At 38.0% G+C, this 17,262-nt stretch overlaps 1 protein-coding gene and 1 non-coding gene across 2 annotated transcripts; both read left to right on the top strand.

The window, feature by feature from the left end:
- The first annotated feature begins 5,939 nt into the window (after positions 1–5,939).
- Positions 5,940–6,875, top strand: LOC133067083 (olfactory receptor 10G4-like). The gene has a single exon (XM_061158314.1). It carries the CDS (start codon positions 5,940–5,942, stop codon positions 6,873–6,875), a length of 936 nt encoding a protein of 311 aa, XP_061014297.1.
- Positions 6,876–12,544: 5,669 nt separating this feature from the next.
- TRNAM-CAU (transfer RNA methionine (anticodon CAU)) lies at positions 12,545–12,617 on the top strand. The gene has a single exon. It is a non-coding gene; the product is annotated as a tRNA-Met (tRNA).
- Positions 12,618–17,262: the final 4,645 nt, after the last annotated feature.

Below are 17,262 nucleotides of genomic sequence, written 5' to 3'. Positions count from 1 at the left end.
AAAGCTGAGTGAAACTTTCAACACACTGTGCTGTATTTTGATGTATTCTCTTGAGACTCTCCTTGAAATAACTTCAGTGGAGCACTGAACTTGTTCTCGGAGACATTATTATGTTGTTGTTCCTTTGTTAACCTGAATTTTAAAATATTGTTTTTAGTAACATGCTGTGTATGATTGATTCCTTGAAGCTGTTTTCGCTGAGTTTATTAGGACTTGAAAAGGATCCTAAATTATAGAAGTAAGTAGTTAAATTATAAGGAGTCAATAGTTAACATAGAATCTGGCTCAACTCCATAATGAATAGGGATGACTGAGAGTGGAAAAGCTTGCTTAAAGCTCAACATTCAAGACACTAAGATCATGGCATTGGTCCCATCACTTCATGGCAAATAAAAGGGGAAAAAGTGAAATGACCATTTATGGGTTCTGGGTGAGTTTATGTTTAGAATAAACAGTTGTGAGTTTATCTGTATCACAGATAAGGAAATAGGGTAACTGAGTCCTTCTTTCCTCTTAGGCATAAGTACTAGCTCCAGAAAGTCATGAACTCCTCTCAGGAGTGTTCAGTTAACAAATACATAGGAAAACATATAGGTAATTATTAAAAATCTTTCATTAGTCCCTTTCTGTTGTTTTTCTGTTCATTTAGGGAGCCTGAACACCCAAGAGTAATCCTATTCCCTGAGAAAGCAAACCAAGTTACATTCTACTTTTCCAGCTATGTGAGCTTCATTCTCCACCCTTAAGTTGGTTGGGTCCTTGAACAGAAATGAACCACTGTTTCTCAACAAGCAATCACAGGTACACCAGCTCTTTGAGTAGTAACTTGCAAATAAGTGCTTTGACATAGCATGTTGAGTGTTCAACATTCTCCAGGGTGAAGGGTAAACACAAATGAATTTTATATTTTTATAAATTTATATAGTTATATTTTTATAAATTTAAATATATTGAATTTAAATTATCAATATAGGTATTTTTATATATTTATACATTTATATAACATATATACATAATCATGCAGTGAAGGTGAGTTCTTAGAAAGGTAAATTTCTCTCATTTCCACTTGCTTTCCCTCTTAAGCTTCCACTAAGAGATAAGTTACTGTTATCTAACATTGTTAGATAAGACATTGATAACCACTTGTGGTTATCAGGTCTTAACTCTCTCTCACTCTTTTTTTCTATTCTTTGTTCTTTCTCTCTGTATGTGTAACACACACACACAAACTGCACATATATATATACACACATATATGTATATACACACAACATATACATATCCTTATAGTACAATTAGTAATAGGGACCTATGAAAAGGGACAAAGTTGCTACAGCATAAACAGACATATCATACTCTGTTTCCTCTCACTGATAACGCCAGCCTTAGGTCTCAGGCTACCTTGTAATTCACCTGATGAAAAACTTCATATTTTATATGATCTATGTCATTTGTCCTGGCCATGGGCTCCACTGGTACAGTAGAAATTTTAGAGATATGTTTGCTTCATTTTTTTGGTTCTGATACCCACATAGGATATTAGAGTAATTGTCACTGCTATTTACTCTTTCATTTGAAGAATATAGCTTTAATGTAGCTTAAGCCAAATTGTCTGGAGAGAGTATCTATTCTGTGTGGCTTTATTAAGAGCAGAGAACCTCATTTCTCTCACATTGGTGAATCTTTCCTTGAAAAATAGTAACAATCTTGAATTCAACAATATTTTGGATTAAACTAAAAATACCATTTCTGCCTCGGTTTCCATTGTACACAATTCTAGCTTTTATTGATGTTCAGTTCAGTTCAGATCAGTCTCTCAGTTGTGTCCGACTCTTTGTGACCTCACGGACTGCAGCATGCCAGGCTTCCCTGTCCATCACCAACAAGCTGAAGCTTGCTCAAGCTCATGTCCATTGAGTTGATGATGCCATCCAGCCATTTCATCCTCTCTCATCCCTTTCTCCAACTGCCTTCAATCTTACTCAGCATCAGGGTCTTTTTCAATGAGTCTGTTCTTCCCATCAGGTGGCCAAAGTATTGGAGTTTCAGCTTCAGCATCAGTCCTTCCAATGAATATTCAGGACTGATTTTCTTTTGATGGACTGGCTTGATCTCCTTGCAGTCCAAGGGACTCTCAAGAGTCATCTCCAACACCACATTTCAAAAGCATCAATTCTTCGGTGCTCAGCTTTCCTTACAGTCCAACTCTCATATCCATACATGACTAACTGGAAAACCATAGCTTTGACTAGACAGACTTTTGTTGGCAAAGTAATGTCTCTGCTTTTTAATATGCTGTCTAGGTTGGTCATAGCTTTTCTTCCAAGGAGCAAGTGTCTTTTCATTTCACAGCTGCTGTTACCATCTGCAGTGATTTTGGAGCCCAAGAAAATAAAGTCTGTCACTATTTCCATTGCTTCCCCATCTATTTCCCATGAAGCGATGGGACTGGATGCCATGACCTTAGTATTTTAATGTTGAGTTTTAAGCCAACTTTTCACTCTCCTCTTTCACTTTCATCAAGTGGCTCTTTAGTTCTTCTTCACTTTCTGCCATAAGGGTCGTGTCGTCTTCATATCTGAGTTTTGATGTTTTCCCCAGCAATCTTGATTCTGGCTTGTGCTTTGTCCAGCCCATCGCTTTGCAAGATATACTCTGCATGTAAGTTAAATTAGAAGGTTGATGATATACAACCATGAAGTACTCCTTTCCCTATTTGGAACCAGTCTGTTGTTCCACGTCCAGTTCTAACTGTTGCTTCCTGACCTGCATACAGATTTCTCAGGAGGCAGGTCAGGTGGTCTGGTATTCCCATGTCTTTCAGAATTTTCCATAGTTTCTTATGATCCCCACAGTCAAAGGCTTTGGCATAGTTAATAAAGCAAAAGTAGAAGTTTTTCTGGAACTCTCTTGCTTTTTTGATGATCCAACGGATGTTGGCAACTTGATCTCTGGTTCCTCTGCCTTTTCTAAATCCAGCTTGAACATCTGGAAATTCATGGTTCACGTACTGCTGAAGCCTGGCTTGGAGAATTTTGAGCAATACTTTACTAGCATGTGAGATGAGTGCAATTGTGCAGTAGTTTGAGCATTCTTTGGCATTGCCTTTCTTTGTGATTGGAATGAAAACTGACCTTTTCCAGTCCTGTGGCTACTGCTGAGTTTTCCAAATTTGCTGGCACATTGAGTGCTACACTTTCACAGCATCATCTTTTAGGATTTGAAACAGCTCAACTGGATATCCATCACCTCCACCAGCTTTGTTCATAGTGATGCTTCCTAATGTCCACTTGACTTCCCTATTCCAGGATGTCTGACTCTAGGTGAGTGATCACACCATCGTGGTTATCTGGGTCATGAAGATCTTTTTTGTATAGTTCTTTTTGTATTCTTGCCACCTCTTCTTAATGTCTTCTGTTTATGTTAGGTCCACGCAATTTCTGTCCTTTATTTTGCACATCTTTGCATGAAACAGTCCCTTGGTATCTCTAAATTTCTTGAAGAGATCTCTAGTCTTTACCATTCTATTGTTTTCCTCTATTTCTTTGCATTGATCACTGAGGAAGGCTTTCTTATCTCTCCGTGCTATTCTCTGGAACTCTGCATTTAAATGGGTATATCTTTCTATTTCTCCTTTGGCTTTAGCTTCTCTTCTTTTCTCAACTATTTGTAAGGCCTCCTCAGACAACCATTTTGCCTTTTTGCATTTCCTTTTTCTTGGGAATGGTCATGATCACTGCCTCCTGTACAATGTCAGGAACCTCCATCCATAGTTCTTCAGGCACTCTGTCTACCAGATCTAATCCCTTGAATCTATTTGTTACTTCCACTGTACAATCGTAAGGGATTTGATTTAGGTCATACCTCAGTTGTCTAGTGGTTTTCCATACTTCCTTCAATTTAAAAGTCTGAATTTTGCAATAAGGAGTTCATGATCTGAGCCACAGTCAGCTCCCAGTCTTGTTTTTGCTGACTGTTTAGAGCTTCTCCATCTTTGGCTGCAAAGAATATAATCAATCTGATTTTGGTATTGAGCATCTGGTAATGTCCATATCTAGAGTCTTTTCTTGTGTTGTTGGAAGAGGGTGCTTGCTATGACCAGTGCATTCCCTTGGCAAAATTCTGTTAGCCTTTTCCCTGCTTCATTTTGAACTCCAAGGCCAAATTTGCCTGTTACTCCAGGTATCTCTTGACTTCCTACTTTTGCACTGCAGTGCCCTATAATGAAAAGAATATCTTTTTTGGGTGTTAGTTCCTGAAGTTCTTGTAGGTCTTGATAGAACTATTCAACTTCAGCTTCAGCTTCTTAACCGTTACTGGTTGGGGCATAGACTTGGATTACTGTGATGTTGAATGGTTTGCTTTGGAAATCAACAGAGATCACTGTCATTTTTGAGACTGCACCCAAGTGCTGCGTTTCAGATTCTTTTTTTGACTATGATGGATATTCCATTTTTCTAAGGGATTCTTGCCCACAGTAGTAGATATAGTGGTCATTTGAGTTAAATTTGCTAATACCAGTACATTTTGGTTCACTGATTCCTAAAATGTTGATGTTCACTCTTGCAATCTCCTATTTGACCACTTGCAATTTACCTTCATTTATGGACATAACATTCTGGTTCCTATGCAATATTGTTCTTACAGCATCGGACTTTACTTGCATCACCAGTCACATCCACAACTTGGTGTTGTTCTCCCTTTGGCTCCATCTCTTCTTTCTTTCTGATGTTAATTTGTCCAATATTTATTGATATTAAGTTAACATAGATCCTTTTCTCTTGTTCTTTCTTGTTACAGGTAGTAGGTTTTACATAAGAATCATATGCTTCACAGAGTTGTCTTCTCTTTTGAGGTCATTTCCTGGATTTATGAGTATAAGGAATGGAAGATTGGGGGAGAATATCATCTCCAACAAAGCTGATAAGAGAAAATATTATATTTAAATATTTATTACAGAAATATGTATGTGAGAAACCAGCCACTTCCCAGTGAATTTTGGTTGGGAGAACACATATAAAGTTTATATTTTCAGTGCCTCATAAATGACTGCATAAAAGAAGACAAGTTTGAGGCTAGCAGTGTTGTGATGGTTGGTATTTTCTGGATCACATGAGAGGTTGTCAGGATTCTGTATGAAGTTTATAGTTTCTTAAGCTGCTATAAGATTATTGCCTATATAAACAATCAGTGGTAGTGAGACACCAGTACCAATACCAGTGGTGAAATTTTCCTCAAAATCGTAGCTTTGAAATTGAGAAATCTCTGCAGCACAATGAGAATGTATTTTCTCACTCTACTCCCTCTCTGTCTCTGTATTTCTCTCCCTCCACAGCTATATCTGTACATTTAAAAAGCAAGGCAATAGCTCCATAAAATTTGCTATCATTTACTGTGTACCTACAAATGTCATTACTTTACTAAGTAGTTGCCATTTATTATCTTACTTCACTCTGACATTGTCACTGAGACAGGTGATCCTGAACTTCAGATGAGATGAGAGACCAACCTGAAACTTTGATTTCAGCATTGAGACCTGGAGCATACAACAAGCTAACATGATCCACAGAAAATATAAAATAGAAAATTTGGCTTGTTTCATGGTGCTAAGTTAGTAGTGTTCATGATATATCAACAGAAATTTGTGTGGTTTTCTCCCTTTTTTGCATCTATCTATGTGTGCCTGTGTGTGTGTGTGTGACAGAGAGAGAGAGAGAGAGAGAGAGAGAATGAGAGGGATATATAGAGAGAAGATGAAACTGTTCTATCTCTTTTTTCAAGGGAGGTTTGTGGTAAGCAAAGTTGAGTATGACTAGAATTACCTCCCTTGTATAATGCAGTTCTCAGTTCTCAATAAAATGTTGGGTGCTCTTGATGTTCCCAGAGAGAGAGAGAGAGAGAGAGAGAGAGAGAGAGAGAGAGAGCAAAAGTATGGAGAAATGACAAACACGAGTGTAGTGACAATGTTCATCCTCTCAGGCCTTCCCCATTCTCCAGAGCTGGACACGCTCCTCTTTGGAATCTTCCTGGTGATCTATGTCCTCACTGTGGTGGGGAACCTTCTCATCCTGCTGGTGATCACAGTGGATCCCCGCCTGCACACCCCCATGTACTGCTTCCTGAGCTACCTGTCCTTCATTGACATCTGGTTCTCCACGGTCACTGTGCCCAAAATGCTGATGACCCTGGTGTCCCCAGAAGGCAGTGCTATCTCCTTTCCCAGCTGTGTGGCCCAGCTCTACTCCTTCCACTTCCTGGGCAGCACCGAGTGCTTCCTCTACACCGTCATGTCCTATGACCGCTTCCTGGCCATCAGTTACCCCCTCAGGTACGCCAGCATGATGAGTGGGAGGACGTGTGCCATCCTGGCCACAACCACGTGGCTCAGTGGTTCTCTGCACTCTGCTGTCCAGACCACACTGACATTCCATTTGCCCTTCTGTGGACCCAACGAGATCCAGCATTACTTCTGTGATGCACCACCCATCCTCAAACTGGCCTGTGCAGACACCTCTGCCAACGAGTTGGTGATCTTTGTCAACATTGGGGTGGTGGCTTCAGGCTGTTTTCTCCTGATAGTGCTGTCCTATGTGTCCATCGTCCATTCCATCCTGAAGATCCGCACCTCAGAGGGGCGATGGAGAGCCTTCCAGACCTGTGCCTGCCACTGCACTGTGGTACTGTGCTTCTTTGGCCCTGGTGTTTTCATTTACCTGAGACCAGGCTCCAAGGAGGCTATGGACAGGATTGTGGCTGTTTTCTACACTGTGCTGACACCTCTTCTGAACCCTGTGGTCTACACCCTGAGGAACAAGGAAGTGAAGAAGGCTCTGTTGACACTTAAAGATAAAGTAGGGCATTCACAGAGCAAATAATCTCTGTAATGAAGATACACTCATTTAACAAAGTTAGTAATATAATTTAGTGATCAATAAGAAATGTGTTACATTTATATTTCTCAGTGTTTAACTTTATCCAAACCTGCTGCTGTGGAATATTTGTTTAACTAATGTTTCTGAAGAATTTTATTATAAAAACTATATTATATTTTTAAACATGATTTTCCAGTTTATTAATTTAGTAAAACAAAAACATATATTATCTTAAACCACATAGCTCCTTACAATATAATTTGGTTTAATCTTTTTTTTTTAATTGAAGATTTGCAATTATTTTTAGGTATAGTTTATCTAAAATGTGTTAGTTTTTGGTGTACAGCTATACATATACATACATTCATTCTTTTTCAGGTTCTTTTCCCATTTAGGTTATTAAAGAATATTGAATAGAGTTCCCTGGGCTATATAGTAGGTCCTTGTTAGTTATCTATTTTATATATAGTAGTGTGTGTGTGTTTGTGTTAAATCCAGGGTCCTCCCTCTCCTCCTTCTCCCCCACCATGTTTCTCCTTTCGTAAACATAAGTTTGTTTTTGAAATCTGAGTCTGTTTCTGTTTTGTAAATAAGTTCCTTTATATCATTTAAAAAATTAGATTTTAAAATGAGTCATATCATTTGATATTTATCTTTCTTCGTCTGACCTATTTGATTTAGTATGATAATATCTGGGCTCATCCATGTTGTTACAAATGACATTATTTCATTCTTTTTAATGGTTGAGTAATATTTCATTGTATATATGTACCACAGTGTCCTTTTAAAAAATTAATTACTTTATTTAATTGAACGATAATTGCTTTACAGAATTTTGTTGTTTTCTGTCAAACTCAGTAAGAATCAGCCATAAGTACACCCATGTCCCCTCCCTCTCAAACCTCCCTTCCATCTCCCTCCCCATCTCACCCTTTTAGATTGTCTCAGAGACCCTTTTTGAGTTCTCTGAGTGACATTTAGGTTGCTTCCATATCTCAGCTGTTGTAAATTGTGTTACAGCAAACATTGGTGTGCATGTATCTTTTCAAATTAGGGTTTTCTCCAGATATATGCCCAGGAATGAGATTGCTGGATCATATGGTAGCTCTACTTTTAGTTTCTTAAGCAACCTACATACTGTTCTCCATAGAGGCTGCACATATTTACATTCACACCAACCGTGTAGGGGGTTCCCTTTTCTTTACACCCTCTCCAGCATTTGTTGTTCGTAGATTTTTTGATGATGATCATTCTGACTGGTGTGAGGTGATATCTCAATGTAGTTTTGATTTGTATTTCTCTAATTATCAGTGATATTGAGCATCTTTGCATGTACTTTGTGGCCATCTGCACGTCTTCTTTGGAGGAATGTGTATTTAGATCTTCTGCCCATTTTTTGATTTTGTTGTTCAGTTTTTGTTTTTGTTTTGACATAGAGCTGCACGAGCTGTTTGCATATTTTGGAGATTAAACCCTTTTTGATTGCTTCATTTACACACTTTTTTCCCCATTCTGAGGGTTATATTTTCTTTTTGTTTATGAATCCCTTTGTTGTGCAAAATCTCCTAAGTTTAATTAGGTCCCTTTTTTTATTCTTCATTATTTTAGTAGGTGGATCAAAAAAGATCTTGCTGCAATTTATGTCAAAGTGTCTTCTGACTATTTTTTCCTCTAATTGTTTTATAGTATTACTCTTATTATTTTAAATTCACAGTTATGGTTTAGATAAATTAAAAATAAGAAAAATAATATTTTACTAATATTTATTCTTTCTCTGATGTTTTCTTAAAATGTCAATTCAAGCATCTGACCTAGATTATTTTTCTTTTGCCTAAAGAACTACTTTTAATATCTTTTGCAAGGCAGGCCTCAGGCAACAGATTCTCTCAGATTTTGTTTATTTGAGAATGTCATCATTTTACCTTCAATTTGAAGGATAACATTATTGGATTTAAAATTCTAAGCTGGTGATTTTTGTATTTCAACACTTTAAACTTTTTACTCCACTCTTTTTTGATTGCCCAGTTTCCAATGAGAGTTTCTCTGTAATTCTTATCTCTGTTCCCTGTAGGTAAAATATCCTTTGCTCTTGGTTTCTTTCAAGATTTTCTTTTTGTTGCTGTTTTGTTTTGTTGGCATATACTTGATGTACTATGTTATTTTCAGGTGTGCAACACAGTAATTTAATATTTAGTTACTTTATGAACTGTCACCATGGTAAATGTGGTACCTATCTGTCTCCATACAAAGTTATTATAATATTATTGACCATTTTCCTTATGCTGTATATTTCCATGACTTTTTAATTTTGCAACTGGACATTTGTATTTCTTAATTCCCTTCACCTATTTCTCTCTTCCCTCAGCACCATCCCCTTTGGCAACTACCCACTTTTTCTCTGTGTCTGTGAGACTGGTTTTTGTTTTATCTGTTTTTTAGAGGTCACAAGTTGGTGAGATCATGCAGTATCTGCCTTTCTCTTTCTGACTCGTTTCACCTAGATCCATTTATATCATAAGTGGCAAGATTTTATTTTTTATGGCTGAGCAATATTCCATTGTGGCATGTATATATATATATATATATATATATATATATAAACATATATGTATATGTTTCCCAGGTGGCTCTAGTGGTAAAGAACTTGCCTTCCAGTGCAGGAGACATAAGAGATGTAGGTTCAACTCCTGGGTCAGGACGCTCCCCTAGAGGAAGACGTGGCAACACACTCCAGTATTCTTGCCTGGAGAATCCCATGGACAGAGAAGCCTGATGGGCTACAGTCCATGGGGTAGTAAAGAGTCAGGCATTACTGAAGCAATTTAGCACACATACACACCAATATTTATCCATTCATCTGTCAATAGACACTCTGTCACAATCTTTTTTTTTTTTTTTTAGTTGGAGGCTAACAATCTTTTTTATATTTAAAAATTCTTAAGTTTCATGTTTTACATTAATATCTATGATTCATTTTGTGACAGTTTTTGTTAATGTGAGGTACAGATTGAGTCTCTATTTTGTTTGTGTATTTGTTTGTTTTTGATATGGATATCTAAGTATTCCTACCACATTGTAAAGCCCATCATTTCTTCATTAAATTGCCTCTGTATTTTTAAAAAATTATTGTTCCAATAAATGCAAATCTATTTCTGGACTCTATACCTCATCTCACTGAGCTATGTATTCTTTGGATTATTTCCTTTGTTTACTGTTGAGTGGAGGTTTTTTACGTATTTTGGATACTAGTTCACTTCAGTTCAGTTCAGTTGCTCAGTCGTGTCTGACTCTTTGTGACCCCGTGAACTGCAGCTCGCCAGGCCTCCCTCTCCATCACCAACACCTGGAGTCCACCCAAACCCATGTCCGTTGAATCTGTGATGCCACCCAACCATCTCATCCTCTGTCATCCCCTTCTCCTCCTGCCTTCAATCTTTCCCAGCATCAGGGTCTTTTCAAATGAGTCAGCTCTTCGCATCAGGTGGCCAAAGTATTGGAATTTCAGCTTCAGCATCAGTCCTTCCAATGAATATTCAGGACCAATCTCCTTTAGGATGGACTGGTTGGATCTCCTTGAAGTCCAAGGAACTCTCAAGAATCTTCTACAACACCACAGTTCCAAAGCATCAATTCTTCGGCCCTCAGCTTTCTTTAGAGTCCAACTCTCACATCCATACATGACCACTGGAAAAATCATAGCCTTGACTAGATGGACCTTTGTTGACAAAGTAATGTCTCTGCTTTTTAATATGCTGTCTAGGTTGGTCATAACTTTCCTCCCAAGGAGTAAGCGTCTTTTAATTTCATGACTGCAGTCACCACCTGCAGTGATGTTGGATACTAGGTCTTATCAAATAGATGATTTGCATGTTTCTCTCATTCTGCGTGCTGTTCTTTTCCCTTCTCCATGTCTTTTGGAGGTACTCCTTATATTGAGCAGTGGAAACATCTGAAGAACCTGGCACTGTCTAACTAATAAGGAAACCCTCTGGATTAAGTATAGAATTTCACTTGACTTTTTCTTTAATTTTATCCAAAACTTAACCATAGTTTTGATAGCTGTATTTCTATTACAATGTTCCAGTGTACTTTCATTACAATGTTTCAGTAGCTCATTGGGTAACTGAAGATCACTGAAAAATTTTAAATTAGAAAGGGGCAGATGTATGCTTTCAGGACATATTCTCCAGCTATGTGTATGGCCAAATAAGAGGGAGTATATGGGAAACGCTAGAGGTATAACTGGCATCATTACATTTCAGCATACAGTTCAATAAAAACCTAAAAGGCTCTGAACTGGCGTGGTGGCTGAGGGAAAAGGATGGGAGTCAGTGTGTCTGTTGACCCTAATGCTGAGCACTTGAGAAAGGTGAGAAACTTTTGGAAGGCTTTTACCAGAGTACAATGTAACTTACAGAGTTATTTATAGAGTGTCTACTGTGTACCTTGCAGTATTCACAGTACTACAGAAGAAGTGGCAGAGAAGACAGAAGAAATGTTAGTCTTTATAGAGTTTACAGTTTGTATAGGGGACACGGGAATTAAAGGGGAAAATGTCTGGTGAGTGTTATGATGGGGGACTTGCGGAAAGTTTTGAGAACATTTATATTGTCAACTGACTTTAGTGATTATATATCATGTGCCATATACTGTTCCAACCATTTTATGTGTTTTTTTCCATTTAATTATCAAGACAACCCAATGAAAGAGATGCTATTATTATCATCACTATTTTAGAAATTATAAACCTGAGGCATAGAGAGTAAGTGCCATGTCCAAGTTAGTAAACATGGGGGTAGGACTGAAACTCATACCCTCTAATTGAATAGGCCCCACTCTTCCCTATGATGAGAAGGACTTGATGACCTCAGTTAATGAAATAATACATTTAAGGACCCAGTTGGAAAGTATTGATTAGAATCAGGGTGCAAGTAGTCATAGGAGAAGGGTTTCTGTGTGTTTATTTACAATATTTTTATTGGTAACTTTCTCATTTTATTTCTTTCTCATCATGGGGAAGGCAATTTGAGTTTTCTATCAAGTATTTTTCAATTTTTACTAATGTATACATACGGAATTTAGAAAGAGGGTAACATAACCCTGTATGCGAGACAGCAAGAGAGACACAGATGTATTGAACAGTCTTTTGGACTCTGTGGGAGAGGGCGAGGGCGGGATGATATGGGAGAATGGCATTGAAACATGTGAATTATCATATGTGAAACGAATCGCCAATCCAGGTTCGATGCATGGTACAGGATGCTCGGGACTGGTGAACCGGGATGACCCATAGGGATGCGATGGGGAGGGAGTTGGGAGGGGGGTTCAGGATGGGGAACACATGTACACCCATGGCGGATTCAAGTCAATGTAGGGTAAAACCAATACAATGTTGTAAAGTATAATAAATAAATAATTTAAATAAAAAATTTAAATAAAAAATAAAAAAAGTTAAAAGTATGTCTTCTTTATTTCATACCACTTTCACAATTTCCTTTTCCTACTCCTAATTAAGAATAAGTTAAATATATTCATCTCTTTTTTTAATTGTTGTTATAAGCTTTGGCTTTTTTTTTTCCTACTTGGAAAAGATGAATGATTCTGCTAATGATAAATAAAGTAACACTAATGGGACTTTAAAGTCTTTTTAAGTGTGTACCTTTCTTATAGTTGCCTCCTTAACGCAGTAGGCAGCGCATCAGTCTCATAATCTGAAGGTCCTGAGTTCTAACCTCAGAGGGGGCAACGTACAGTTTAGGGCTTCCCTGGTGGCTCAGAGGCTAAAGTGCCTGCCTGCAATGTGTGAGACCTGGGTTCAATCCCTGGGTTGGGAAGATTCCCTGAGGAAGGAAATGGCAACCCACTCCAGTATTCTTGCCTGGAGAATCCCATGGACAGAGGAGCCTGGTGGGCTACAGTCCTTGGGGTCGCAAAGAGTCGGCCACGACTGAGCCACTTCTTCACCTTTCTTATATCCTTCATTGTGCAGAAATCCTCATGACAGTTTCCAGTTAGTTTTCAGTGAGAATTGCTCTGTATGTAGGTGTATTTTTGATGTGTTTGTGGGGGTTGTGAGCTCCAAGTCATCCTACTCTGCCATCATGATTTCTCTTCCTGCCCTTTATGTGTTTTTATTTTATTTTTTCATTTATTTTTATTAGTTGGAGGCTAATTACTTAACAATATTGTAGTGGTTTTTGCCATACATTGACATGAATCAGCCATGGATTTACATGTGTTCCCCATCCCGATCCCCCCTCCTACCTCCCTCCCCACCCCATCCCTCTGGGTCTTCGCAGTGCACCAACCCTGAGCACTTGTCTCATGCATCCAACTTTATGTGTTTTTAAAACTTGAAAACCTATTAGTAAATAAGTGCCCAAGATGTTAATTAAGAACAAATACACATGCGTGCATGCTAAGTGGCTTTAGTTGTGTCCAACTCTTTGGGACCCTATAACTGTAGCCCGCCAGGCTCTTCTGTCCATGGGATTCTCCAGGCAAGGATGCTGGAGTGGGCTGCCATGCTCTCCTCCAGGAGGTCTTCCTGACCCAGGGATCTAACCAGCTTCTCTTCTGTCTCCTGCATTATTAGCAGGTAGATTGCTTACCACCAGCACCAGCTGGGAAGCCCCAAGAATAAATACACATGTATCCCAATTTCTGCATACTCTTAGGCCCTTTGATTGTTATCTGTTATGTTGTTGCTGTTTAGTCACGAAGTCTGTTTTCTACTATGTGTGTGTGTGTGTGCATGCTTAGTCATGTTGATTCTTTGCTACCCCATGGACTATAGCCTGCCAGGCTCCTTTGTGCATGGAATTTTCCAGGCAAGAATACTAGAGTGGGAAAGTGCCCTTCTCCAGGGGATCTTCCCGACCCAGGGATTGAACCCATGTATCTCACATCTCTTGCATTAGTAGGCCAATTCTTTACCACTAGCGCCACCTGGGAAGCCATGCTATTGTTGTTTAGTCACTAAGTCAGTTATCGACTATAGATATTATTAAATAGATTTCAAAAATATTTAATGGACAAATGCTTAAAAAGATACACAGTCTTATAAGCTTTTATTATGTCAGCTATCTGTGATGAAAGTTACAAATAATAAGCATCATTTTTACATAATTATTAGTAATTCATAAAGTTTATATTTGGAGAGATCACATGAAAACTGGGTTCAGAAGAAATGTATCATGGGTGGATGGATAGTAGATAGGATGAATTAAAAAATACATATCTAGCTACTACTCTACATGAGCTCTTATTATAAATCAGTGCTATGTATTCTACTTGAAAAGACAGAAAGTTTTAATCTCAGACAAGAATAATGGGTGTCATCATAAAGACATTTAATTGCTTGTCAGAAATTCCTTAGAAGATACTAATCATTGCTTAAGAGTGACAGTCATCATCAACTACAAGCAAATGTGTTTTGGGCAAAACAGAGTCATAAAGAGCTGTGAAAGGAGATGGGCAGGGTAAAGCTCAAGGGTCTTACTCTCTGAGGACTAGGAAAGGGTATACCTTGCTGATCCAGAGGGTCAAACTTGGAGAGAAAACTAGGAACCAGATTCTGATGTTTTAGTATCAACTTGGCTCTGTCCCCAGAATTAAGTCTGTGAGCTTTAGATTAAAAAATTTGTGGCTCAATTCCTACCTCTCCTACTCAACATTGTGTAATCTTGGGAAAAATTACTCTCTCTGATGACCATGTCATCATTTATAAAGTGGACTAATAATAGTTACCCTGTGTGGATGTTGTAAGAAGTAAATAAAATACGATTTTAAAAGACCTTTTAAAAGCCCACAAGTGGGCTCTCTTTAAATGTTAGTTCCACTTTCTCTTTCTTGGATTGGCTTGTAGAATCCTGAGAACCTGGAAAATCTTATTTAGATTCCATAGAAAACAATCCATTATTATGAAAAAGATTTTGATATTCCTTTTTTTTTTTTTTTTGGTAACTCTATACCTTTTATTTTCTTTTGTTTTGTTTCATTTTGGTTTGGCTTCTCACCATCTCTTTCATTATAGTTATAGCGAAAATGTTAGTTGTTCAGTAGTGTTGAACTCTTTGCAACCCCATGGACTGTAGCCCATCAGTCTCCTCCGTCCATGGAACGCTCCAGGCAAGAATACTGGAGTGGGTAGCCATTCCCTGCTCCAGGGGATCTTCTCAATCCAGGAATCAAACCCAGATCTCCTGCACTGCAGACAGATTCTTCACTGTCTGAGCCACCAGGGAAGCCCCACACTATAATTACTAGTTGATAAAAGAAATGAAACCAAACTGACTAAACTGAAAAACAAAACAAAACAAAACAATGAAAAAGCTCATCTTAAGAAGAGAAGGAGTAAAGGAACAAAAAAAGATTCTAACAATGAGTACAAGTCTATGTTCCATCCAATTTCAATACAAATAATTAAGTAGTATGTGCCAGGAAGTTTACATGCATTATCTCATTTAATCTCCAGTTTCCCTGTGAAATAACTCCAATTTATGAAGGACTATATTATATTCATGGGGTCGCAAAGAGTTGGACACGACTGAGCGACTGAACTGACCGACTGACTGATATTATGGTTCAGAGAAGAGCACTGGCTTGCTCAAGGACTTACAGCTAATGAGAAACAGACTTGTTCTTCACCCCAGAAACTTCCAAGGTGAATGATCTTTTCATTGTGTTACAATTTCTCCTACAGCCATAAAAAAATAAGGGAATAGGTAGAGACTCAACAAATGACAGAGAAGGAAGTCAAATCTGTGAAGTCTATGAAGAACAAAGAGGGCTTTTGAATGTCTACCCGGAATAGAAAATTAGGGTGGCCACAGGGGATCCACAACTCCTTTGATTCCTAATTGCTTGAGGATTATCTTGATTACTGTGTAGTCTTTCCTCAGTCTCGAGCTCTCTCAGCATCCAGCATTTGATTGCTCCCTGTGCTCAAGGGCTCCTGCCCCCTGAGTCCTGGGATGTATCATGGATGGGGTTCCAGAGGGAGTAAAAGATCATTTAAAACCCTATGAACGTAGGAGATCTTACTTCTGCTAACTCTGAAGAAATCACCCTAGATGATGGGCGAGCCATCAGACATATACATATACTATCCTCTCTCTCTGTAATCCTGAATGGAAAAGACCATTTGGGGGTCTACACTTAGAGAGCCCAAATCCATTTCTGTGGCACCCAGGGAAGAGAGATGTTCAGAATGCTGAGTCCCACAAGCCTATAGAAGAAACTGAACTTAAAGGTAGGAAAAACATTTGTTTTTCTTAACTGAGCCATGTCACTGCTCAGAGCATTTTCCCATCTTCTTTAATTTTTACTTTTACTCCACTATAGACTCCTGACTAGCATTGTTGGAAGCAGTCATGACTAAGAGCTTCCTTCCCATTTTGTGCAATGGTTAGAGTCCTTTCCTCCATTCACCCCACAAAATAGCATGCAGAAATACATTCATCTATTATTTCTTTTGTTGTTCCTTAATCATTAATTCAGCATCTGTCACTTTTAAAGAACCACACACTTGTTTAAGTGTAAAAATTAGTTGCATATTCTCCCTGACAATGGGGAAAATTCTAAGACATGGAGAAAATAATAATTTTCATGATAAATAGTATGCAAAAGACATCCCTCTGACCTCTTCTAAATCATATGACAAATGTATATGTTTCTTATTATATGGCTCCCTTTTCTTCTCCTTTTCCTAAAATATAGTATTTCTCAAAGTTTGGTCTCTCATTCCTTCTTTGTCCATAATTTACCCTGTCTCTCCTGGTGACTTCATTCAGGCTTAGGATACTAATTCTGATCTTCACACAAGTAACTCTTTCCCAAATTCTTTAGCATGGCTATCTCTATAGAAAATACAATTATAATGAACCATTATACAGCATCTTACTGTGTATCAAAATCTTTCCTGAGTATCATCACATTTAATCTTTACAGCAATTCTGGAAGGTAAATATTATCTCAGTTAATCAGAAAAAAAAAATTCAGTGGGTACCCTCTATTTACCCAGCACAAGTATAAGAATATCCCGTATCTTCAAGGGGCACGGTTATATCAGAACATTAAAATAAAGATCTGTAGGACACACATGAGGGAAAGGAGACTATTCAATAATTGAACAGAAATGTTCCTATTTTACCCTTCTTATCCTGCCTGAATTGTTAATAACGCTTTCTTTGATTCTCAAAAGTGTCCTGCTTGGAATAATATATTTAACTGATTGGTTAAGGCTGAGACTATTGGTGCAGGGAATACTTTCTGCTTATATAAAGATGAGAAATTGAGATTCCAAGATTATAAACAACTTGAGTACATGAAGAGCATTATCTTACCATTTTTCAGGTTTTTTAGAAGACAAAATTATCAATCAATAACT

Source organism: Dama dama, chromosome 2, assembly GCF_033118175.1.
Source record: "Dama dama isolate Ldn47 chromosome 2, ASM3311817v1, whole genome shotgun sequence".
Classification (NCBI taxonomy): Eukaryota; Metazoa; Chordata; class Mammalia; order Artiodactyla; family Cervidae; genus Dama; species Dama dama.
This window is presented reverse-complemented; position numbering and strand designations above follow the sequence as displayed.

Bases quoted from the DNA above. Each gene is read 5' to 3' on its own strand.
- LOC133067083 (XM_061158314.1), top strand. From the start codon at position 5,940: ATGACAAACACGAGTGTAGTGACAATGTTCATCCTCTCAGGCCTTCCC.